Here is a 26,345-nt window from a genome sequence, read left to right as displayed (position 1 = left end):
ATCCATAGCTATTTTGAGCAACAAATTCAAAGTGTGTTTATGAGCTGTGAACAGAAAAGAGAGTTTGATTTGTTTTGATTTATTCATTTGAATTTTTAGTAGTGCTATTGGCATGATATGCATGGACCTGCTGCCTGTTCCTGACTATAATAATGAAACACAAACAAAAGAATGAATGGTATATGTAACCAGGCAAGTTATATAAGTTATGGGCTTACATAGTTGCACATACATGTGGAATCAAAGATCATTTCTGTAGTCAGAGCAGCTTGTTTGGGTGGATCCAAAGCTATAGCAGCACATTAAACTTCTGAAAAAAAACAGTCTGGGTTCTGCTGAACTCTTGAAAAGTGATGTTTTAAACAAGGCTTGCTTCCTGCTGCAGTCCATGGTGTGGTTTATCTAACAAAGCCAGGCCTGAGCCTTCAGTCTCAGCACTGAACTGGAGCCTGTTGAAAAAGATGGGCTGTTGGAGGAATGGGGAAGGTTTGTAAACAGCTGAAGTGGGGCCTTCTGGTTTTAATGTGTTCCATAACCAGTTCAAACAGGGCAACAACTGAAAACCCCAGATGTCAGAGTTACACAACAGCTCCTTCAGGAAAGCAACTTCAAGTTTTCAGTGGGCTTTATTATAAAGAGCATGCATGAAATGTTCACCCACAGGTAGTGAAGTGTTTGCTTTGCTAGCAATACTCACCCACCATCAACTCTCAGCTCATCCTTTTATAGGGGGAGAGAGGGATTTTCATTCCTAATGCATGTTTTTACATTACCCTTATGCTATTGTGCGTGGGTTGTGTATAGCAGACTTAATGCAGCAATTTGTAGACTTGCATCAATTTAGTGCCTTTTTTAGTTCTTAAAGAAATGCTATATTGAATGAAAGTTTGAGGCTTTTTTTCCACCTGTGCTAAGGTTGAGTACTTTGAATGAAAAAGGGTTTATTTTGAAACTTCTATAAGTTTGGCATTTTCTATTCATACATGTATCTTCACATCCCAGCAGTGTTCTATTATATCTAATCTATTTTGGCCACCTACCATAGGATGTGAGTAGCTCCATCCTAAAAGCAGCCATTTCTCCCCTCCTCTGAAGGGAGTCAAGACTGCAATCTCTTGTACTGAAGCTGTTTCAAGAACCTCACGTCAGCTGTCTTGTTTTAAACATTCAACATTTCTAACATTTTCTTATGGAGCTCTGAAAATTTAGTGTTTCTAGTGGTCAGGACTCTTCCACATGGCACTGGTTTTTGGCAGGGTGTTCTTTTTTGCCATGTTATGGGGCTATAACAGCACTGTTACTCATTTTGCTGTCCTGCAATGACTGAATTTAAAACCTTCAGTCTTTTTAAGCAGAAGGTTATTTTCATCCTGAAAAATGGCTTAAAAGAACCAAGAGTGACCCTCTTCAAACTGCCTGGAAGGGTTTGGCACAGTCAGGGCTTAGCTGAGCACTCTCTCACCTCCCCTGCTTTGTATTTCTCACTGGCTTTTCTTTCTTCCTCTTTGACTCTGTCATTTATCATCAGCATGCTAATGTGTTCCCATCTGTGCTGAGGACTTTATCCCGGTGTTCCCACGTGATTAGAGTAAAAAGGACAAAAGTTATTCAAGGTGTTCCATCTCTCATTCTTGCACTTCAGTATTTACCCTTACCTGTCCTCTGCCTCACTAAATAAATACTAGTGCTGACCTCTAAATAACTTATCCACCAGCAAAAATGTTCTGATAACTGTCTGGGATTGCTGACTCATCTCCACTGGAGTGCTGTAAGAGGATTTTAATAGGTTTATTTTTCCTATCAGTGCTTGGTCAGTAAGGCTTGACGCAATATTCCTGTTAATGAGGTGTCTGACTGTTTCATAGACTTTGTTTTTCATATTGTACTCAGTGTAATACCCTAAAAAATGAGAAGACACATCAGATGCTGATTAGAACTTATAATAGTTTCTTATACATTTATTATTTATGGCAATAATCTTATAATCTTACCTTATTTTACCAGAGAACATGAAAAATATTAAGAAATACGAGTTCTGTTTCCAGAAGTCTGAGGAACAGTTCATTGAATGATGATTTCTTAGGTGACTTTTCACCTTCCATGTTTGATCAGTGGCCTGAATTCAGAGAGGGAAGAGCAGAAGAACCTAAAAGCTGTCCCTAGCTAGCAACAAACCTTGATGTAACAGCACAGGAGAAAAACAAATAGCTGTGGCCTCTTCCTGCAGTGCTTAAGCAGGTGAGGAGGGTGCAGTAATTCCTCCAGAGGCTTTCTGAGCACTTTGTTGCTGTGAGGCCATTCACTGGGAATCTCCACAGTTTACTGGGTCCTACTCCATGCCCATACATCAAAAAGAAGCAAAAAGAAGCAGGGTGAAACCTCCCCTGGAGATTTCATGGCACAAAGTCAGAAAGAGCCTCTGTAACCCATTAAAACTTCACATTTTTACTGTAATGAAAGGGCTCCTATGTATTGCAGGGTCAAAAACTTGTACTGTGTCATCAACAAAATCCTACCCATTGAACTGAAAATGTCACTCATGGGGGAACTGAGTTTGAGTTGGTGTCAGTTATCCAGGGATGCTGCAGAGGCTGATGCAGAGTTGCAGAGGGGGTGATGCAGTTCCATGTGTTTAATGTCTCAATACCTTGTGTGTTTAGAATAAAATCATCACTTTGTAGTTGCAGAGATGAGAAGCTGTTAATCAGCCTCTAGCACAGCCCAAAATGTGAGCCTGGGTGAGGAGCACCTAAGTTATCCTGGCTACTACTAGGAAAATCACAAATGCTTTACCTGTTTTCAACAAATTTTAGTTATTCCATCATTTCTGTTCCCTACTTCAAATTGGAGCTAATGTAGCATAGGTAATAAAATTTAAAAGCAAGCTCATTTTTCTTCCTAATAAGACCAATCATTTTTCTGTATAGAGTTGCCTTCAGTGTCCTTGATGCAGCAAATGTGAAATGTTTCTTTTGCACAGCTGGGTTTAGCTCAGCACTGTGGTATCCTGATGGTTGGTGCTTTAGCCTGGTGGTCAGAACCCTCTTCTCTGGAGACTTGTGACAGCAGATGATGCTGGTGGAAGCCTAAAAGGATTGAGAAATGTGATGAATTTCCCATTCTCTTCCCTCCCATACTATGTCTTTTCCCCAGGATTCCTGGTGGGTGAAAGGCTGTAGTGCAGGAAGAAATAGATTAGTGCACTACATTTTATTCCACAGGCTCTGTTGGCAACGTCCAAATAGTCTCTACATGAAATTTAACCAGACATTCTTGATCTAACTGAAGTGGCAGAATTTCTTTGCTGGAATAGAGATACAAGGAGGCTCTAATTCACTTTTGGTTTTGGACAGCAAGTTCCTCTTCATGCCGGGGCAATGTAAATGCTCCAGCAGGTTTTGAGTGCACAGTCCTTATACTGAGTGTGTCCTCTTCCATCCTTTTTCAGATGGGAGGATCCTACACCAGGGCAGATAAACTGAGTTTGTTGTTATTACATAGTTTTCTGATGACTCCATGATTTATCATGAGCTTTCTCTCATAGCTTTTCTTGTATGGAGAGAGCTGTTTAGTATAACTGCAGGAATGACTGGATCGTGGTAAGGAGCACGTAGAGCTTGTGCCAAAGGGAATTATGAAAGAATTGGCTTTTCCAAGAGCTCCAAAAGGTAGTGAGGACTTACCTGGCTCTGACTTTAAATAATGTAATTCTTGTCTTTTGTAATAATTTTCTGATAAGTTACAGCCTCGTTCAGTTAGTGTGGTAAGCAGTCCTGCTTTGTGAACTCTGTATTATTTGAAGGTTCAACTTTCATCTAAATTATGCCAAATACATGAAAATAGCATCCTCTCCTCATCAGCATGTAGAAGGGTTTTTTTTCCATAATTTGTGTGAAATAAAAATAGAAGGTAAAAGAAGTGACAGAATTAATGTAGTACATAACTCTGGAGGCATCGCTATCTGGCAGAACATATCCTAATGAAATCATCATTCAAAGGAAACCTTCCTTCCAGTTACAGAATGAATCTGAAAATGATAGATTAATATCCTTAAAAGAAAAGTAGGTAAATAGACAGAAGGCATGATTGAATAAAATTCAGCTAAATTGGGTAGTTTGCATTTCATTTTGTACTTATAAATCCATGTTATAGATGCCTAGCAGAGACTTGGTGTTTTCTCTGTGCTTTCCATCACTAAGTCATCACTGTGGATTTCTCTGCTGCACTCCTGATTGATATCATATCACTGACTGTCCTGTGGCAAATACTCCCCAGCAATTTGGCATTGTCCTTATCACTCACTTTTAATCAGAGAAGATATTTTCTTCAGCGCCTTCTCTTATCCTCAGTAGGCTTTCTTAATCTTGCATAAATGTTACTGACAGCTGATTAAGGCCCAGTGTGGTTATAGATGTGTCCCTTTAAAAAGAAATAAATTATTGTAATGTACAATAAAACTTACTCATAGTTTCAATATTTAAGAGACTTTTTTATGATCACATTTGATGGGATCCATCAGGAATCAAGATCTATTTCAACCAAAGTGACTTTATCTACCTATGTCAAAGAAGACACAGACTCATTTTTGAATTCTGCCTTCTCCTGCAATTCAGGCTGCCTTATCAAGACTGAAATCAGACAATTTTCAGGTGTTTCCTGTAGCTGTTCAGAGAGGAATACTTTACTAGTTCCCCTTTCTGTGTCTTGTAGTTTCTGTGCTCCCAGAAAAATGCAGGTTTGCCTTGGGAGACTGAGGAGTCAGGATCAATTACTCCACAGCTCTACTGAACTCCAGGATTTAAGGTCACCATCTGAATTTCTCCTCCCATGATGAGCAACTTCCTCTTACCAAGCATGGAAAGGCATATTCAGTATGACTCTGGAACAAAGTGAGGTATTTCTATTTCCCTTGAGGAGCAGTGGTCATATAAGCCACTTAAAATAGCCCAGGTTTTGGTTTTTCATTCCAGAAAGAAACAAAATTATTCATGGCTAGCCTGAGTTATGAAAGATTTGCTTTGAAGGACAATAGAAAACGGCTGATGCAATTATACTGGAAATATTGAGGTAGGGCTATAGGATGAAAAGGAAATATAAAAGCAATTTAATTCATGGGTTTTGGAAGTTTTGCCCTTTATCTATTTAAGATCTATTTTTATTAGAATTTTGCAGCCTGGAGGCTAATTCATTTTTTAATGTATGTTTTTGTCTTTCAGAGTACTATTGATTTCAACAGCAGGTTGCATGACTGTGGTCTAGAAACATTAATTGGCATGCACAGTATTTACATTTCCTCTTCTAGAAACAAAAATGGCCTTTTATTAAAGCTCCTTGTTTGCTTTTGTTTTGAAAAATGTGCTAAATGCAGGCTGGTTCACTAATGAATTGTCCCATGGTCCTCAGAATTATGAAGTTTGTCCCACAAAAACCAAATAGTTTCCCCACAGGCATTATGTTCATTTTCCAGCCTGCTGGCTGAGCCAGAGGTGGGCTGAGCAGCTGCTTAGCACCACCTGCCTTGCTAGGAAAAAAGAATTCTCCACTCAGTGATGCTCTGTGGTGTTCACTAAGAGAATGTTCAAACCAGACCTAATCCTGAAGGTGGAAGCAGTAGTCATGTAAGAAACTGCTGGTTGATCTCATAAAGTGAATTTATCACCTCTCTGGTCCTGGAGTTTTCCACGTGTTACTATATTATTTAATTCTTACCTCGAGCCTGACCTATATTTCTGTGCTGCTGTTGCAAAATGCCACTTTTAGAGGTTCAGTGTATTCCAGGATTTCTTGGAGAAATCCACTGGTGGGTTTAGTTCTGTTTTTGAAATCAGGTGCCAGTGAGATTCAGACAAAGCTAAGCTTATCTTGCCTATTATGCAAAAGGGACTTCTATAGCTCAACCCTTGTCTTAGAAATATAGTATGAACCTCAAACACTAAGAAAAGAAAATTTGCTTCTACCAGTTTTACCAAAAATTTTTATTCTTGTCTCAAATCACACAACATTTGCTGGGTTTACACGTCTACTCTTTGAGTTACATGATTATTAGTTTTTACATTCCTTACTTTTAATTTAAAATGCAAATCAAATTTTGTTCCCACAGTTACTGAGGAAACATCAGAGCAGCATTTTCCAAATGATCCAACCCAAATAAAGCTCAAACCAGAATGAACCCAAAGGCTCAGAAGCCCTCAGAATTCAAACAAATTCAGATAGGCTCAATCATAAAAATAATTGTTTATAGCTCTCCATTTGTTTTGGAAGACATCACACCAAAAAAGTCTCCTGAGAGACTGAAATGAATTTTTTTTTGTGTGCACTAGATCTCACTGCCTAGGAGTGAACAACTGGCATATGTAATTGCACAGTGTACCTGAACTGTTTTTAAAAATAGGAGCCCTGTGAAACAGAGAGATAAAAGCTTGAATTAGCATGATTAACAGACAGTTCTATGTCAATTTTATTTGTGATGAATAATTCAGAGCATCCCAAGTCCCTCATCAGTCCCTCATAATCCACAGAATTGAACATAGGTCAGAGAACAAGCAACAAATTGCAAAACCCTCTTGAAAATGTCACATCATTTTGAGACCATCTAATCAAAATCATCCAAAAATGTATTGCAGTACCAAACCAAAGTGTTGGACTGCCAGAAATGAGAATCCTGCTGCATTTCACATCCTTCCCTCATGCCAGCATGGAAAGGTCACTCTGTTGATGCCTGTATGCTGCAGTCATCTCTTGTCCCTGGAGCTTCACTTCACTGGTGCTGCCTGACTGAACTGATCCATGTTTCTGAATCCCAGCCAACACAGGGATCACTCACTCCACTTGTTTAGCACGAGGGCAGTAAGCACAGTGTAACTGGAGTGTGGCTGAGTCCTGCTTTGACGGCCTCTGAGCACTGAGTGTCCTGCTGTGCCTGTTTGCTCCTTCAAGTGCCCACATCAGGCTAATTACTCACCCAGTGAGCTGTGCTGTCCCTGTTGCTCTGCAGAATGAGTAGAGCAGCATTCCCGACCATTCACTTCTCTTAAAAATTGATGTTTGCCATTGGACAAGACATTTTCCTCTTGTTGCATTTTGTACTCTTGCTCTGAAATGGGAATCTCTACCCAGAAGCTTCATGGTTTCCAACTTGGCAATTGTCTATGAAAAATGCTCACTGCTCTCAACAAATTTTAATTCTAACGATGTTTTAAGGATGCTCTAAACAGAGAAAGCCAATAAAACCCTACTTAAGGTGTCATTTGGACATTTCAAAAGCCAAATATATAGTGAGACAATCAGTAAGAGATGAGTTGGTGTGTGTCGGTGCTTAATTATATGCAGTGGATTAACTTCCTAATTTGACTAATTTAAAATTCATTATGTACAATCAGCTTTCTTATTTTTTTGAGAGGAAGCCATGAATGAATGCAACAACTTCATTCTCTTTAGCCCATTAAAAATACAAATTAATGAAGTTAGTACTAGTATTCATAGAACACCATTTCTATTCCTTGTATACAGAAATATAAAAATTACAATCATGTCTGAGCAACTTTCAGCTGTGCATGGTGATGTTTATATTCCCTTTAAAGAGATAAAGGTGGGAAGGGAAAGAGTTGGTTGAATTACTAAAACAGCTATATTTGTCTCTGTGAATGTTTTTGAGAAAACAGTTTCTCATATCTGATGGAATCATTATTGACATTTGCAAGGACTCTGGTGGAGCCTTTCACCTTTTTATCTGCAGAAAGTTCTGTCTTCTGTAAAGATTTATGTCCCCTTCATTCTGGAGCCATGGGAGCTCTGTGCTCACTCTGAGAAGGCAGAAACTTCATAGCAAACAGGCTTTGCTTCCAAGCAGTTTTCAGTATGGAGCATTAGCATTTCCATTATCCTGGAGTCATCTCCAGGCACTGGCCATGATAACAAGTGGGACACAAAACAAAACGACTCCTGGACCCTAAGAATGATTTTTGTATTGTTTATCTCTATAGATGCTATTCACAACAAGGAGAGTATCTTTGCCAAGGTTAACTAGTCCGAGAACAGAGAAATTACCTTTATAAATACTGCAACAAGCCTAAGGGACATTTTTTTCCTTACAGAGTATTAATTTTAAAATTAATCAAATCTCCTAGGAGTGCAATGCCACATGAAGTGATTTAAAGCATGTCAGAAGATGAACAGGAAAGTTACCATTACCATTTCATCTTTGCCATTGTTTCTGTTATGCCCAAACTTCACAGAATACAATAATGCATGTAAGAGGTCTGGCTGGCTGACGTCTGTCCATCCTGAGGCACAATGAAAGGGATCAAGAATAGAGCAGCTGCCTGAATTCTGAGCTGTCTTGTTTTTATAGGCTCTTACATAAGCCTTTTTTCCTTCTGATTCTGTATTTACCAAGTCAAGGGTCTATCTCATTGTTCCATTAGCGCAGTACCTGAATTTACAGCAAAGCAAGGAAATATGGCAATAAATCTTATTAGACGTTGTTGTATGTGGAACACAGCCTCCAAGGCTCTCCTAAGAGAGCTGCATCCCTCTCGAGCAAAGAGAATAAGATTATGTGCAACAAAAGAGAGCAACAAACTTATTTCAGAATGGTGATATCTAAACTGCACGGCAGGAATGCCATTCTTTGGGAAAGCGAGATTTTTCACATGATCAGAACCACTGACAGTATATGTGAGAAGAGGGGACAGAGCACTCCTGCCTTCATTCCTGTGTCTCTCTCCATGCTCCTGGCAGGAGCCTGAGTGGACCAAGGCTACAGGGGCTGCCCCACTGGTCTTAAACCCCACAGCCAATGAATTTCAAATGTTAGTCTGACTTGAGTACCGCTCATTTCTCATTTAAAGGGTCAATTTTCCCACAGTTCAGTCTGAAGAGAGAAGCTGCAGTGTTTTAAAAGCATGTTTCTTGCTTTGCTGTGGGTGAGGCACCTGGCTCATTTGTTCTTAATAAGTTGCAGTTCTGAATATTTCTGAGAACATTGGGATTGCCTCAGTGCTGCTTTATTTTTCTTTGTGTACCTGCTGGATCTGTGTCTTTAAGCACACCTGTCTGTCAGCCACATTGTGACTTATAATTAGGCTGACATTATTCATAACCCATTCAAGAGATACAGGTAGGCTTTCAGGTGCTTCTGTCCACCAGGTGAACATTCATTGGGACTGAAACCTCTTGGGCTTCCTCCTGGCTCTCAAGACGTTCAGCACTGGGCCAGCATGAGCTTCCTCAGCACTGTCAGGAATTAAATGTTTCTTGGCATGTGCAGGAGCTGAATGCTGGGCACCTGGAGAACTTTAAATTTGAAATAGGTACCTACTTAGGTTTAAGAGCCTTCTGAGCTGGGCAGCAGCTGAGCAGAAATTTTTAGTGTTACTGTTTGTAATTGCAGCTAACTTCTGCCTGGCTTGGATACCTCAATACCTTTTTAGGATCTGGCCCTAAGGATTTTTTTTTTTTTAACTTATGCATTAAATAATAAAGGGCAGGCAATTAAGAAGTCTTGCTTAACTGTCTCAGCCTCTTGAAGAGAGCTACAAATCAGCCTTGTTTCCTCCTCCTGAGAATCATTAGATCATTTGTTACAAGGGCACGGGGAGCCTCTGCAGTGTTTCATGGCAGAAAGTGCACAGGGCTGCTCTGTGGAGTGCTCTGTGCTCTTGTTTACAAACCAAGTGTGCTACACTGAGCATCCCAGCTGGATGTTTAGTTTGAAAAGCGATATGTCAGTCGCTATTTAATTAGGACCCCGCAGCCCACCTTTCTCAGATGCAGCAGCTTATTAAAGCATTCCCTGATTGGGAATATGCAGATGCCATTGGTGGAAGAAATAGCTGCCTTTAGTTAGAGTGAAAGGACTTTGCCACCTCTAGCCTGGACTTACTGCAACACATCTGGACCCCAGGGCTTAGGTGTAAGGACAGAGGAGACAAACAGGCTCCTATTCTCCTTCCAAGGAAAATGCTTTTGGAAGGGGTGTTGCTGTGCTCCCTGTCCCAGGAGAGGAAATTCTCTTCCACTGCTGCCTGTGTATCCTTCTCACACAGCTCTTCTCTGCAAGAATTTCAAGAACAGGTGAGCAACTTCTCTTTACTGCTCGCTTGTTTGGGCTGGGATTTGGGGGCAATAGGAAGCAAAAAAAAGTTGGTGTTTGGTGTCTCTGGGAGAGGCCTGCAAAGAATAAGCTGCTTCCAGTAAAAGAACATGGCAGTGTTGAAGGCCAGGCTGGATGAGGCTTTGAGCAGCCTGGTCTAGAGGGAGTGTCCCTCCCATGACAGAGGGGTGGAATAGATGATCTTCAATTTTCCAAGCCGTGCTATGATTCAGGTGGAGCCTTCTCTAATTTGGAAGGCAATTTGTACTTCTTTAAATTAAGGGAAGGAGGCTGCAAAGAGACTTCCCAGTAAGCTCTACCAAAATTGTAAAGATACCTCTAAAATAAGCTATAGTGTGCCATTCAAATGCCTGGGTTTATTCTTAGTGTTGTTAACCACTTCCTATTTCTCTATTGCTGCAAGCTTTGTAAAAACCAAAACCAAACCCTCAAACTCACCAAAAACTGATGGTGTTTATGTGAACTCTGGCACTGATACACTTGGAGAATTACCTATTTTATTTATACAGAACTACAGGGGCTATTCCAGAGCTCTTAGCCCATTTGTTATTTTGGCTCAAATGTACCTTTCCAGAGGTGATAATTCTCTGTCTCACTTTGAAATGTAAAAGATTACTTTAGAGGAAAGTGTTTAATTTTTTATTTCTTTGATAAAGTTTACACTAACAAAGTAAAACACTGAGTACTGTTTCATTGGACCCATCTCCTCCAGAACACTGTTGTATGTACTTTTAAGACAGGCACAGCATTTCTTCTAGATGTTAGAGATCATATGTGTGTGTATAGGGTTAAGGGCTGTTTAACTGGTGAGAAAATTCCATTACAGAAAAAGAAGATGGAGCTCAATCTTTGGCTCTCTTATCCCTGACTTTGGGAATATGATCTCTATTTGATGGTCTGATCTGGCTTTTGTACAAGCAAAATTCTCCTGCATTTCCCACCTCCTCTGGCTTTCTGAGAAGTGACAAATCATCATTGTGAGCAATATCTTCCTTTCTAAGTCCCTTTTTCCAGTTTCAGGATGCTGGTTTTGCTCACTTAAAGACCTTCTTTTTTTTTTTTTTTTTTTTTTTTTTTGTTAAGGCAATCACATCCTAAGCACAGAGATACCCACAGAGTAGGAAATAATCATGACAATGCATCTTGCTCCCTACAAGAAGCTAAACAAGTTGCATGACAGAAGCCCATGCCTGAATGACAAAAGTTCTGGCCATGATTTGAGCTAATTAAGCTCACAGTTTCTGTATGTCTAGCTCTAAGAGAAAAAGTGGTGATAGCTCACCATGGCCATTGTGAGAATTAGTGCAATCGTATATAAATATTTTACACATTTTACTATGCCACTATTTCTATTTACTATTTCACTAGGAACTAATTGCTTACTTTCCCACTGTGATGGGAAAGATGTTACAGAGAAAAGAGAAGAGCTGGCTAAGTGCTATTGATGGCTGCATTTTATTTACCAAGAGATGGGTAATACTCTAGAAGTATTTTTCTAGCCATTTCCTTCACCAAACACACAAGTCCTTTTGATGAGCAAAGAAGAGCTAATGAAAAGCCTACTACAACAAAATCATAAGAGCTATATGAAAAGAAACTGGGAAATCCTGAGAGTTTCAATTATTATAATAATCTAGAATGGAAGGAAATTATATTATTACTCTAATATACACTCTTGGCAAAAGGAGAAAAAAAATAAAACACACAATAAAATCCCAATCAAGCAATTGTTAAATTTTTAAAGACATTTATGAAACTGCAACAAAACAACTTTTCACTTCTGTTTAACTTATATTTATTTGGAGTTGGGAAGTGGTATGTGGTATTAAAAACATGGCAGTGTTCCTTGTAGTAAATGATTTCTGTCCTGTGAGCCAAAGAAAGGGTTCACACTGCTCTGTTACTGCAAACCAGAGTGTTCATCAAATGTTCCTACAGTCACTTTTCACACCCAATTAACCATAAGGAGTGTTATTAGCTGAAATATTATTGAAACCACTTATGTCAAGCAAAGGGGAAGGAGAAGGAAGTAAAGTGAATGCAGCTCAACTGGACACAGTACTGCAATTCCTTTGTTTCATGAGAAGGCACTTGGGAAGGATGGACTTTCAGTGTATGGTGACAAGCTGCTGGAATGTGATATTGGCCTGAGGGTGAAGCAGGAATGCAAAATCACTCCTGTTCTACTGAAGATTGCAATGTTGGAATGCAAGACAGGAGCAGGGATGTTAGCTGTGCCAACAGGGATGGTTGTAGGACACTTAAGCATCGTTTGAGCAGAAGGGAACAAGACTATAAGACTGAGATTTTTCTCAAACTAAGAATTAGTCCAAGATCAAAGGGATCATTATTTCACTGCACTAGTCTTAGTTTGTCCCAATGTCTCTGTCCTGTTAACCATTTAGACACATATGCATAAGACACATCTGCCATAAATTGGCAGACATTCTGTATCATATTCTGGCTAATTGATGCAAAAAGTGTCTGTACACGTCATTCTGCAGTTACAGGGGCTGTGCCAAAGCCTGGAGGATTTCTAGGGATGTTCTGTGAGTGGCTACACTGACAACAGGACTGATGCCAGAGTCAGTGCCCATGGACTGGTCACCAGGGCTACAGAGCAGGAAAAGCAGTTCTCCCAGGATTTTCAGCAGCCAGGAACTGAATCCTCAATCATTCCACATTGACCACTTTTGCTGCAGCCTGAGAAATTCATAAGGAATGAGAGGACAGCATCTGTACTCAATCTGCAGCCAGTTAGGGACCAAAGAAACCCTTGGGGTGACTGTGAGCAGAAGTGAAGCTGCCCTGCACTGGGTCAGGTGCTGCTGCTGTTCCAGCTAGAAGTTTTGGGATCACCACAACGTGTTTGGTTTTTTTCCTATGGGGAGAAGGATGGATAAGAGCGTCATGCAGCATATGAGAGTTTCAGTCAGTTTTCTGCTTCTCCTTTACTTCCCAGCTGCTTTGCACTTCCCTCTCAGATGTAACAGGGCCCCAAATTTCAACTGCTGGGATGGAAACATGCTTAATAATAGATTATGAAAAAGCCATGGTGAAAAATTCCAGTTTAGATGGAGGATTTTAGTGCCAGATTGTGCCCCGGGATTCCAATGCATATCTTCCATTAAAGCCATTAAAAATGTTTGCATTTCAAGGAAGAATTTGGACTTTTGACACAATTCCCTCTTTTTCTTTGGAAGCCAAACATTTTCTGTGGTAACAGAACATATTATAACATGAATAAATATAATGCATTCAGGCATTAAAATGAATAACAGTCCTTGATCTATTTGCTGAAGATTACAGGCATGAAATGTGAAAGCTGTTAGTGGTTTGAAGAAAGATATTTGCTGTAATTGGCTCTGCAGCTTTGGTTTTATTACAAAATATGAAGGAGATGACCAGAGAGGTGTCCAGATCCTCACATTCTATGGAGAGATTGCAGTGCATCTCATGATCATAACTTTGGCCAGTGGTTTGCTGCTTTTTGAATCAAGAGATCCTAAAATTTCAGGGTAATGTATTTGCCACACATGAGCTGCTGTTTCCTATTCCAGTGGGGTCAAAGCCTTGGTGGTGGTGAGGGTTATGGCTACAAGTGTAAGGAAAAGGTTTCCTGGATTCACAGGGTGCTGTATGAATTAAAATGGCATTGCATGAATGGAACACTTTGCTTTAAACACTCAACCCTTCAATTTCTGTATTGTTTCAAATTGGAGCAATGTAAGTAGTGTACAGAGAGAAGCTTTGTCCTCCAGAATGGAGATAACTCTTGCCATTCTGTCCCTCCTCAAGTGTTTGGGGCAGGCTGTTTCCCTTCCTTTCCTTCAGAAATGAAAACAAGTGTCCGCCTGCCTACAAGTGGTGCTTCTTCCCTGGGCAATGAGGAAAGACAGAGCTCAGCCCAGGAGTTTCTGATCTCTCTGTTGCCTCCTGCTCTTCTGGGACTCGCAGTGGATCAGCTGGAAATGTAGATCTCAGTGATGATGGCACAGCAGTTTTACAAGAACCTGCCTAGCACCGCCTGAGTCCTGAGGTCAAGATAAACTTCCCAACCGGGCTACCCAGTACAATGTAGTTTGGTGTGAAACCTTTAGAAATTTGTGTCATGGCAGATTTCACCAAAAGCTTAACTTGCTAATAAAAAAAGAGAAAAAAAAAAAAAAAGAAAAGAAAAAAAAAAAAAGTTGTTTCATCAAAGGTGACTTCTTGAAAAAAAAAAAGTAATTGACATCTCATCAGAAAATCCCCAGCTAGTTGTGAACATTATTTTTAATCTTATTCCTTTATACATAAATTCTTACTCCTTTATACATAAGGCATAAGTAATGCCTAGTGTGTGCTTCCTTGGGATGCTGTGTGTATCTTCCAGTTTGGTCTCCTTGAGGAAAAACTAACATGTTATATTTTTGGCTTTTGAGCCAAGGGGCTTTGCCTGTAAACACCAGCCACAGCTAGCAAGGGTGTGGTTTCCAGTGATTTAAATATTTATAGAATGCCACCAGAGGGTGGAACAAGGAGGAGGGGGAATAGGATACAGCAGTGGAGTGCTTGTATTGGTGGCTGTAATCTCTGGGGAACTGCTCACTGTACAGAGCTGTCTCCTCAAAGAAATATTTGGGAATAATTGTATAGCAGTGAGAAGAGACCCTTACTTCTTGCTGATGTTGTTCAAAAGGTTTGAGATGCTTGCAACTATTTCCAGCATTTATTTAGACCTCTAGATAATTCTTCTGATCTGTGGAAGGGGTGAGCACCTCTAAATCCAGCAGTGAAGTTCGTCTGGGATCAGACAAGTGAATGAATGCTTGCAGAGCCTGTGCAGATTGCTTTGCCAGGCTGCTATGCTCTTCCTCTCTCCTTCAGATCCCCAGTGTATCAGACAAGCCATTTCCCCTTGATGTTACAACCCCCGTAGCTGCTGTACCAAGTCATGTTTGGTGGTGGTATTTACTGTGTGCTTTCTGAGGATTTTCTGGTCTTTATTCCTTCTAGTTACTCTTAGCATCACTGAAGTTCAGATGGTCCAAGAATCAGTTGTACCCTGATGGATTTAAGAAGCTGGAACACACAGCAAACTGAATGAACTTTATTTAAAATAGAACCAGTCAGTTCTTTTCCTCACTAAAGAAACAGACTGAGGCAGAAAGCTGGGATGTTTCTCTTCTGTAAAGAAGATCTCACACCAGTCATACCTTAGCTGGTTCCCCTCCTCTCCTTTTGTCAGTGTTATGCATCTGCATTAGCAAGCTGTGCTTTTCATTCCAAAGTGGTGAAAGGGAACAACAATAAATTACAATGCCTTTTAAGAAGTCTCCAAATCTTATCAGATCTCACATTTCATCCTGGTTGCTCTTTCATGTCATTCTTTTACTATTACTCTAATTGCCAGTCAAAATTTATTTTGCTGCTCTTGTGCACCTAGCACTTGCAGCTACTGTTGACAGTATGGAGGCAGAAAGCAGAGATCCTCTCTCTTCCCTTTTCGTGCATTCCTATTGCTTGTGAAATTCCCAAACTTACAACCTCCCAAGTTTCTGAAAAGAGTGGCCCTCTGTGTACTCTGAGGTATTGTTACACTGTTAAAAAATGGAAATCTGATGCTGCTTCTTGTGGGGTGGAGGGGAAGGAGTTGAGAAAGGTGGCGGTTTCACCCCAGCTGTCTCATGAAGTTTGAATGCTGGGAGCAGAAAACAATATAACAAATACCTGAAAATGCAGCCACCTACCACTCTTTTATATAAATTCGAGATTACAAGCCAAACTCACTGTTGACTTAAGCAGATGCAAATCTAATGAAGTCACTGCAGTTACTTCTACTTATGCCAGAGGTGAATTTGTCCCTATTTTTGGAACATGCTGGTTTTGTGCTGCAGCATTGGCACACTGTATCGTGTCAAAATCCTTTTGAGCAATGGCAGTGTGCCACTGGCTGAGTAACATGATGCATCGTGTCAAACATCTGCCTGGTAATGGTCCTGATCTGCTTTTTGACACGATGCATCATGCCACCGTGCCATGCCTGAAGGCATCTGATAGGAATTCTGTCAGGATCTGGTAATAAGAAATGTGTGCTAACTGAATATTGAAGCATTTTCAGCATTTTGTGGAAACAGTGATCTCTGTGTTAGTGCATTTATAAATCTCTTCCAAATGCCTCATGTACTTGGGTGAAAAATGATCACTAATGTACTCCCACTTCAATGTGTCACATTAACATAATAAACGATAAATCATTTTCTATTTTAGTCTCTTCTGCTTTAAGGACCAATATTGGATTTTCCCTAAGAATGATCGATTAGTATTAAAAAAAATTTGTTTCTATTTGTGATTTTACAAACTATTATTAATTGTAGGAGGGTTTTGTTCCGGAGGGTTTTTTTTTTTGGGTGTCGCTTTTTATAAACTAACACCAGGCCTTGTTGTCGCTGCATCTGAAAGCGTTTTACCTCCGACAGAACGGTGCTAAACAAGATCCTCCCTAAAGCAGGAAACATGTTTCACAATGCTCTGCGGCGAGCGGCACAAGCTTCCCGGGGAGGATCTGCGAGGGTGGATAGCAGCCAGTGATCCAGAGGCGAGAGAAGGCCAGGAGCCAGGGCAGCCAGAGGAATGCCTGGAGGCAGCCTGGCCATGTGCTTGCGGTGAAAACCCTCCAGGTTAGGAGCAGGCTCGCAGCCAGGAACAGCGAACTTCAGAAGGTGGTGCTTGGAATTGCCGGCCCACCGCCTCCGGCTCCTGGCGGGATGATGTCCTGCCTTAGGCTTGCTGCAGTAGGAAACGAGGGGAAAGAGATTTCTGAAATAACTAGGGATCAAGCAGACATTTGTAGGTAGCAATCAGCACCTGGATTTTCTGTTTTTGACCAAGGAACCAGTCAGGAGCCCATGCACTTGGTACACCTAAGTGCATTGTACCTTGCAGAAACCTCACAGTGACTGCAAAGGTGAGTGCTTCAGCTGGAATCCATTCACACAGATCTACAAAATGCAACAAGCTATCGGAGTGCTAGCTAAGAAGCATATAGCTACCTTAAAATATGTATTCACAGAACTGAAAAAAAAAAAAAAAAGGAAGAAAAGAAAAAGAAAGTGAAACATATCTGCAGGAAATTGGATCTTTGTTCAAAGTATTGCAGTTTGAATGTTTTGGAGATATGCTTTCTACAAACAGGGAATCCTACTGGGGTCAGACAGAGCTATTTTAACCTCGGGTATTCATCTAACTGTTCTGGCCCAGGGGATGTGTCTGTGTTTGTGTGTATATACATATACAAAGAGAGGGTATAAATTTAGAATTTTTGATCAAAGGCTTCAATTTCTAGCTGCTGTTAAATGCAGGTAAACTTCAAAACAAATTTTGTGAAAAAGAAACGTCAAATTTAGACCTGATGAGAAGAATACAAGAGCAAACAAGTGTAAATCCTTCTCAGGCTCGTAAGCTGGGATAATGCTAACAAGGCATACTCTTTTCCATGTGAGGAATGGCATCGAAAGCCTCCAAGCGCGGCACTGCAGCAGGGCAGCTCGCTGGCAGAAATGTGCACACAGGGGTAGGCCAGGAAAATATTTGAACACAACCGAAGTCATTACAGACAGATCCGAGTTTTCCATATATTTTTCAAGCTGAGAAATACACTTTTTTTTTTTTTTTCAACAAGTGTGAGGAGGGAAGAGAGACTCCGGGCTAGTCCAGCCTTCATCCAGCATGCATCCATCCTCCTATGGAACGCGTAGGTTCGCCCATCCTCCCAGCCGAACTCCCAGGGCGAATCCCTGGGGAGCCGGAGCGCGGGCAGTACAGGTGACACGTCCTCCAGGGAGCCTTCCCAAAAACCTCCCCCCGCCGCTGGACGGGGCCGCTCTCCGAGAGCCCGTGCATGCTGCGGGCGGGGCTGGGCAGGTGCTGCGCTCCCGCGGAGCGGGCGGGCGGGGCGCGGAGCCGTCCCCGCCCCGCGCCGCCGCCGCCGCCGCCGCCGCGGTACCGCCGGCGCGCCCCGCGCAGCCCCGCCGCGCTATAAGTGCGGGCGCGGGGCGCGGCAGCCGCCGAAGATGCGCTGGCAGCCGGGGCTGAGCGGCGCCTGGCCGCGGCCGCCCCGCGCCGGGGAGCGGGAGCAGCAGCAGCAGCACAAGAAGAAGAAGGAGGAAGAAGAGGAAGGGGGAGACGGTGGTGGCGCGGGGCGGCCGCGGCCATGAGCTGCTCGGACGTGGCCATGCAGCAGCCGGCGGCGTGCGGAGCGCCCCGCTACCTGGCCGCGCCCGCGGCGGGCTGCGCGCAGGTGAGACGCGGGGAGGGCAGGGCCGTGAGAGTGGCGGCGGTGCGGAGGACCGGGAGGCGAGGGGGTTTTTTGCGGAGGCCCCCTCTCAGCCGGGTGCATGGCGCATCGCTGGCTGCCCTGGGCGGAGACCTCCGCCCCGGCCAGCCAGCGATGCGCTCCGCAGCCCCCGGCCTGATTTGGAGATGCGGGGAGCTGCTGAGGGTGCCCCGGAGCAACGGAGCCTGGTAAGACCTTTCCTAGCACGGGAAAAAAAAAAAAAAAGGAATTTTCCCTCAAATTCTTGCATCTGGCGGGTGGATGTTGGCTTGCTCAGCTGGCGTGGGACAGGAGGAAAAAGTTCTTTCCTTTGCTCCTCTCGCCCTTCTGTCGGCTGCCGTGCCTTACTGGGTGGCTCTGCCCGCTGCCCCGTTTGCGGAGCGGCGCCTTCGCCCCGCGGGCGCGCACACGGGCGGAACCCCCGCCCGCCGCGGGACGGGACCCGCGCTGCTCCCCGCACCGCGACCGCGCCGCTCGCCCCGCCGCTCCTGGAAGATCGTCTGGTCTGCGGCGAGTTTCCTGCTGAATTTGGTGATCAGATGTAGTTCTAATTTTTTTTTTTTTTTTTTTTAAGCGAATCAGGAAATTCTTATCAGGCTGACAGCATTTTTAGAAGTATGCAGTGCGTGGGTGAAGTGGGACTAATATTGACTTGGCCCTAATGTAGTCATCTGAGAATACATTTTTTGGTTGTTGCTGCATTCCATAAGGTTTTATCATTATTATCCATGAAGATTGTTTTCTCCGTACATGGGAAGTGACCCCTAGTATCAACTTGCCTGGGAGACACGAGTATGGGCTAAAACATTAAAATTCCTATCGTGTATAGCTGATTTTTTTTTCCTTTATTGTTGGGAGACAGAGCCCGTTTGCAGAAATGATACCCCAGTGAACTTGTCCAGGTTGTTCACTCTAAAGGCGAGCTCTGGAAAACTTGCGAGTTCTGCCTCTTGCAGAGTGCCTTTGCTATTATTTCGTCACTAATCTTGGTCAGAGCTTGCAGAAGCTTCTGTCTGTGCACTAATTTTACTTATGGAGCTTGTATTTGGATATCTGGAGGTGCAGTTCATGGTCTGTTTGATTTGAAGGGAAAACGAATAAATAATCACTAATAGCCTGGTTCTCTGACTGAGAGACCTAGAAGTAGAAAGCTGCAATTGAAAGTCTGCTGAGCTTTCTGACATTTGACTCTGGAAGTGGAAGTCTGTATTTCTCTTCCAGATCTGCAGAACACTTAGTATGGGGAAATCTATTAAATGACCGTGTCACGTTCAAGTGCAAGTGCTTTTTATTTTTAAGCATACGTATGAAATTTCTTCCTCCAACAGCAAGGCCGTATATAAAATGTTCTAGGAGCATCCTAATGAACACAGAAGTTTCTTATAATTTTATTTTAAACAAACAGAGTTCCTGTGGATTATGCTGTTTAAAAAGTAGAGGTAGATATAAGCAAGGCAAGAAACATAGATAGCTCTGATGAGCCAGTACAGCTCTCGAGTCTCGGCTGGCACCACAGATCACATTTCCACCTGAAAGCTTTCTGAAGATGGCTGTCCTGCATGTTATTGACAGTTTAATTTAATCAATCCTGATTGCACTGGTTTTCCTGACACACTTGGAGCTGAAGGGTCTTCACAAGCTACTTGGGCACCGGACTGAAAAGCCGAGCTGTTGTTGCTCAAGAAAGTGTTGCACCCAATACTTCTAACAGCTGCTAACTTTAGAGTGGTTCTTGTATTTTTTTCTGAATCCAATGTTTCCTAATTAAAAAAAAAAAAAGTAAACATAGAAGGAACTCTTTATGCATCAAGATTTATTGTTAGGGTAGCAAATGACATTTTGCAAGTCTTGGTTCCTTCAGAATTGTCATGTTAGAGATACTTAATCAACTGGTAGAGAAGGTAACAAAAAAAGATGAAGAATCTGTTGCCAGGTTTTTGGTTCTTACACATGTGTTCAACATGTAAAACACTCCTGCACTCTTTGTGAGGATGATGACCATTTTAAAGAATGTTCCTCTTTGCTGGAGTTAAAACTTTGGTTTAAAAATAACAGTGAGGGGAGATGAATTAGTGGGATATCTTAAAAATAAGTCTGTGCATTGGAGATGATAAAACGGAGCTCACCTTTAAAATATCCGAGGACTCCACCAGGGCATTTTTTCAGTGGTATCGTACTATGCTGGTGTCTTTCAGTTTGTTTTCAGAGACAGAAAGCTCTTCCATGCTGTGCTGCCCTTAGCTTTCCTTTTCTTCTCAGGGCAAGGAGCTGTAGGTGCGTTACTCTAACTAAAGCCTTGTATTGTAGTAAAGCCATCTCAGATGTGTAATTGGTTATGCCAGCTTAGGACATCAGTTCTGTGTGCTTTAAAGAGCCAAGCAGCTCTTTAGCTGTGGAGCTGCCATTGCAGGCTCAGGTTCTGGGCCCCGGGGTCTCTCTGGAGAGCCAAACGTGTCATGTTTCTGTGGGTCAGGGGCAGTTCAAATGGTTGTCTCCTTTTTTATTTTTTTTTTAAATGGGAAGTCTCAGACTGCTTTTAAATGATGGACTAGTGTGCACCTGGGTTGTGCAGAAGTGTTGTAGCTTTAGGGGGTGGTCCATAGTGCCTTTTTAAAGTTTCCCCACACTAAAGTCATTCCCGCATTTCTGCGTCTGTATTTTTTCCTCCCTTAAAATCGGCATGGAATTGATTTTTGCCTTGCACAGAAAAGCAGAATTTCTGGAAACGTAGCTTTCACCGATCCTTAGCCAGGAAAGGACTTGCTGGCAAATTAATTTAGATGGGATTTTTATTTTTTTTTTTTAAGCTCTTAATGGACCGAAGCCTGAATTCCTCTTGAATGTTAATGGGAGTGGAGGCTTAGCACCTTAGATCTTTGAGATTGCTCAAGTCCAGGGTGTTTGCTGGAGGGAAGTAAGCGAAACACGGATATATACATGCTCATATGGTGCCAGAATGAACTGATGAAAATGGGGTGTGGCCCTGATTTTACAGATAAATTGGGATTTCCGTGCTCCTTTGCCAGAAGACGGAGAGAGTGTGTGCCGGTGTTAGGATACAAATGTGTTTCTGTGTCTGCTGGGGAGCTGTGCAGGCGTGAGGATAAAACCCTGCAGGCTGGCAAAATTAAAATGCTCTTCTGCTGTCAGCTTTGCTGAGGGGCTGTGCAGCTGTGACAGTGAGCTTCGGCTTTCCTATGGGTTGGGTGAGGAATGGGTGTAACGGGATTCGGAGAGGCTTTGGGAACACGTAACTGGGGCAGAATAACATTGTATTCCCGGCACACGGGGACGGCTTGTCGTGTCCCGTCACAGCAAGCTGCAGGGCTCGGGCTCAGGTAGGACTCACCCTGGCACACCAACACACCAGCCAAGGGCCTCTGGAATGGGAAGTTTCGGTAAATGGCACTTTTGGAATTCCTCCATGGTATGTAGAGGCAAGTCAACATCTAAGCCAACACCGTCCTTGCCAAATCAAGTCTTGCATAAGGAGGTTGTGATATGCTCAAGGCAGACTTTCTGCTGGCAGTGCTGTAGACTGACTTGCTCCAGATAAGGCCTTGTCTTCATTAGCAATTTAGGTCATTAACTTGGCTCTTCCTTCCAAACTGACAGAGTTGCAGACAAGGACAGGTCACATTTGATGCTGGGTCAGCTGGCTGTGGCTAGACCCTAATTCACATACTGTAACTTGTTTTTTCAGTGCAATTCTTTGCATCATGTGGCCCTGGCTTTTGAGGATGGGCTTGTTATACTGCTTATGCTGTGTGGCAGTCTGCTGTGTCTAATGGCAGGTAACAGCAGAGCATGGCTTCACATTCAAGTTCTGCAGTTTGGTTTCTTTTCTCAAGGCTATTCCTTTGCTGCTTGCTCTACTTACTTTTGTGGAAGCTGTATAACCTATATAACTCATCTACTCTCAGATTGACAGGATGTAAAACCTGGGTTTAGGCCTTGCCCTATGTGCGAGGTTTTGTTGGTTGGTTTTGTTTGGTTCAATCTCACGAGACATCACTGATTTTAAAAGTTTGGCTCACTTTACTCTGTCATTCTGACTGGGACTCAATTCTATTTGATCTTCCTCTAGCTGCATAAAATTAGACCTTTAAACTTTAAGGGTACTTCTCTGTTTACGTGTACAGCAAAAGGTGTATAAATTCATTCTTTTTTTCTCCACTTCCATCCATCAGCAGAGCATAGCAAGAGCCCTCCAGGCTCTACCTCTACAAATCCAGTGGCTCGGCTGAAAACAAGCTCTCACCTTGCTCATTTGTGTGGCTAGAAGTTATTGTTCCATGTTTTTAGGGCAGTGCCATAAATACATCTTTCAGGCCCAGCATTCAGTGTCCTGACTGCTTAGAATTGTCTTCTTCCTTGAATACTTTCTGTGTTATCAACAGGAGCCTGCTTGGCAGACAGCTCCACAAATGGAGGACTGTCTGAGGATTTGCCTCGAGTTTGTTGCTGGAATTCCTTCTCAGAAGCTTATGTCAAATGACAGCCTTTTTCTCAGGATAGGGTCATATAGTGTTTCCTCAGCGTAGTTATTCTTTATTTTTGGTTCCTGTTCTTTTTCTCATAATGGAAAATCTGTAACAGGTGGCCACAGGCACACCAGACTTTCATGCTTGGGAGCATAAAGGACCATATGCTGTATGGTGGCATGTATGGAGATAATAAATTGTAGGAAAAGGCAACCAGTTTATACAAAAGTAAAAGCTGGCCTGAATTTTTGAGTCAAACTTGGCTAAAGTAAAACCTTCTCTGTTCTCAAAGTATGGGGTTTTTTTGTTTTGTTTTTGTTTTGGTTTTTTGGGGGGGGCTGTTGGGTTTTGTTTTAGGGGTTTTTTTTTGTTTGTGTTGTTGTTGTTTTGCTGGCTAGTAATTGGTTTCTGCTAGAAGTAAATTTTTTTCGATTTGTGAGGAAGAATGTTCTGACACTTTTACCAGACACTCTGGGTGAGACCCTTGAAGTCAGTTGGACTTTTGCCACAGGCTTTAATGTGGCCAACATTTCACTGCGTGAGAACAGTTTTGCTTCTTTCTGGGTAGGGTATGTCAGAAAATAACAGGAATCTTCAAAGTGAGGATTTTCTGTGAGATTTTGGACTAAACGTTTTCTTGGTCTAAAAGTGCTCAAGAAGACAGGATAATGATTGTTTAGAATAAACTTTCTTTTTAATATTCTCATATCAGCAGTGATATGCTGTTGACCTTCAGTTTCATTTTGTTGTAAGATTTTAAGTGAAGGGTTTAAATTTTCTTTGGAATTGCCTGTTTGTGAATAAATGAAATAAAAATAGTATAATGTTGGTTGAAGCTGAATTCAGCCTGGGCTGTACAGCTTTATTTACCCAGAGATTGTGCCATTTCAGCCATGAACTAGGATCTGTTACCTAAGGGATATAGATGTTGAATTTCCCTGTTTGTTTTTTTTTTTTTTACTTAAATTCTGTATTCTGAATTTAAATTCTTCATTCTGTGTCTTGGCCAAAACAAGATTTTTGTTTTGTTTTATTTTGTTTTTCAGAGGCTGCTTAATATCAGTCACTATTGTAAGGAAGGGAGAGGTGTATTTCATGAATATATTAAAGGACTGAAAATTGACAAGAGATAACACCGTGTTTGGTCAGAAAACACTCTTTGTAAAGATCTTACAGATGCAGTTGGCTGCTTAAATATATGCTAGAAGTGTTCAAATGAAAAATTACAAGTTAAACTGGACTAGCTGAGGTTAGTTACCATAAACCTACCCGGGTGTTTGTGGCTTTTTGTTTTTGTTCCCTCACACCCCATGATTGTGGGACAAATTCATTTAGCAGCTGATGATCTTGCATAGTTTTCCACTCACACAATTGCAGTCAAAAATACTGTGAGAAGATTACTGTTAAGATCAGAACAAAAAATAGGGAATTTATATGCGAACAGGGTATTTTAGATGAGTTGAGGGGAAAAAAACCCTCACATTATCAAAGGATGTTTACAATGGAAAGGATGCATATACATTGTGTACAAGAAAGACTTGTTGAGTCACTTTATCTCACTGTAGTGTCTTATTTAAAGAGTTTTGCAATTACAGGCTGATAATTTCTTCCTGAAATGCAAATTAATTAGATCAATATCTTATCACGGGCTTGCTGTTTTGAAAAATCGTTTAATTTAGAACTGTCATCCTTTGTAAATAACTCACTGCAAACCACAACTTCGCACTGTAAATAGCTTCAATCCACACACAAGGCCTTGTTCTTGTCCATCAGTCCTCCTATCTTTTTTTTGTTGTTGTTGTTGTTTTGCATTTAAAAGAAGGGTCAGGTTTGGTGTTTTTGAAAGGAGCAAGTGCTCAGAGCATCTTGTAATGACTGCGCGTGGACTGGAGGGGAGGGAAGAGAGTTGAAATGGAAAACGAATTAGATTCTTAAGCTGTGGAAGGGGGAACATTCCTGCACAGAGAAGCGACTCTGGAGATAAGTTTTAATTTCCTGAGCTCCAGTCCCTGTATAGGAACATTGAAAGACTTCCTTCCTGATCACCGAGTCAAGCCAGGGGCTGTGTTAGCGGTGTGTGTCTGTCTGTAATTGCGTGCTTGTGCCTGCATTTGCATCACTGCAGCATCCCTAGGAGCACCTGTAGGGATGGGATCCACTTCTCATGGTGCTGCCTGCATTCAAGGTCTGCCACGTAACTGATTCGATTTCTCTAAACAGCGTCTCTTTCATATTTTACTTAAAAAACAAAGCCCCAGCTGAAACCAAATAATGAGAGAAGCGCCCTGCCCAGCCTCTTGCCCTGCATTTTTGAGGATCTGAGTTGTGGTGCAGCTTCAGGGATGGCCAAGGCGTTGGGGTAGATGTGCTGCAGATTTCCAGTGCATGCTCCTGTCTGTGTAGCGTTGCTAGAACTGTTTCTGTCTTACTGAAGCCACAGTGGTCCGTGATTACTCAGGCAAAACCATGAAGCTCACTTCGAGTGATATCCTAGTAAGCATTTGGGTAACAAATATTAGGAGACCTTTCCTGAGATGTTTGTTTGTTTATTTACAGAAGGCATGAAGCACTTCCAAAAAAAGTGTAGGTTACCCCAAATTCTGCATTTGCAAAAATATGTTTACTGCCTCAGACTGTTTCCTTTTAGCAATTCTAGTTTCTAGTAAAAACGCTTTATTTTGCTGTTTCTGTATTTTTGTTTATTTATTTTTCTAAGTGAATCCCAGTGGTTCTCCCATAAGTCTAAGTAATATTGTGCTAAAGTGAGTCACAGTATAATTTGCTTTGTGAAGCACAGATTTACTGGAATTCCAGACCATTGCCTGGATATCCCCAACTGAAATAAAACTGCGTACGTCCCTCACTGCATTTTGTGCAACAGCATCTGAATTAATGGTGTCACTGAGCTGTTTTACATTTATCAGTTAACCCACTGGAATGTCAGATATGTTGCTTAAGTTACTGTAAGCTTTAAGTATAATAGGTTTTAATTCCACTTGTCAATAGCTCTTTCTTACAGTTATTTTTAAAAATAACCGTTCATAATTAAGACTTTGCCCCGGAGCATTTATTTTGTACTGCAGTGAGAGATTTTTTATCAGATTATACGATTTTAGATGTAAATGTAAATTATTGATTTAAATACATTAAATAAATTTAAATGCGTTGATGGTGCACAAGGTCAGAAAACAACTTTCGATTATTTTAAAATCGTACAAACATTATGTATTGTAAAAATGAAACTTTATAGACTATGTAGTTGTTTAACTTTTTCTGTAGAACTACTTTGGAAAAAGGGTAAAAAAGCCATAAACTTAAAGAGATTCTGATGGTGCTAGAGTGTTGCCAAGCAAACCATTAAAGATAAGTCAAACTGTAATTCTATAGGAATGCTATGAAATATTTCTGCATATGGACTGTAGTTGTTTTT

General features: G+C 41.7%; 1 protein-coding gene across 3 annotated transcripts in view; it reads left to right on the top strand.

The window, feature by feature from the left end:
* The window catches only part of VGLL3 (vestigial like family member 3), a 52,704-nt gene that overhangs the window by 7,321 nt on the left and 19,038 nt on the right, over positions 1-26,345 (top strand). The window contains exon 1 of one of the 3 annotated variants that reach the window (XM_088157842.1): positions 18,146-18,395. The exons of 1 other annotated variant lie outside the window; for it this stretch is intronic. In XM_088157842.1, coding sequence (XP_088013968.1) covers positions 18,309-18,395 — 87 coding nt within the window. In that variant the 5' untranslated portion in view covers positions 18,146-18,308. Of the gene's footprint in view, positions 1-18,145; positions 18,396-26,345 lie in introns of those variants that run through there. One more of the 3 variants, XM_014891069.2, reaches the window with a different exon arrangement.

Source organism: Sturnus vulgaris, chromosome 2 (genome assembly GCF_052056855.1).
Source record: "Sturnus vulgaris isolate bStuVul1 chromosome 2, bStuVul1.hap1, whole genome shotgun sequence".
Classification (NCBI taxonomy): domain Eukaryota; kingdom Metazoa; phylum Chordata; class Aves; order Passeriformes; family Sturnidae; genus Sturnus; species Sturnus vulgaris.
The sequence above is the reverse complement of the archived record's forward strand: the minus strand, read 5'-3'. Positions and strand labels throughout refer to the sequence as shown.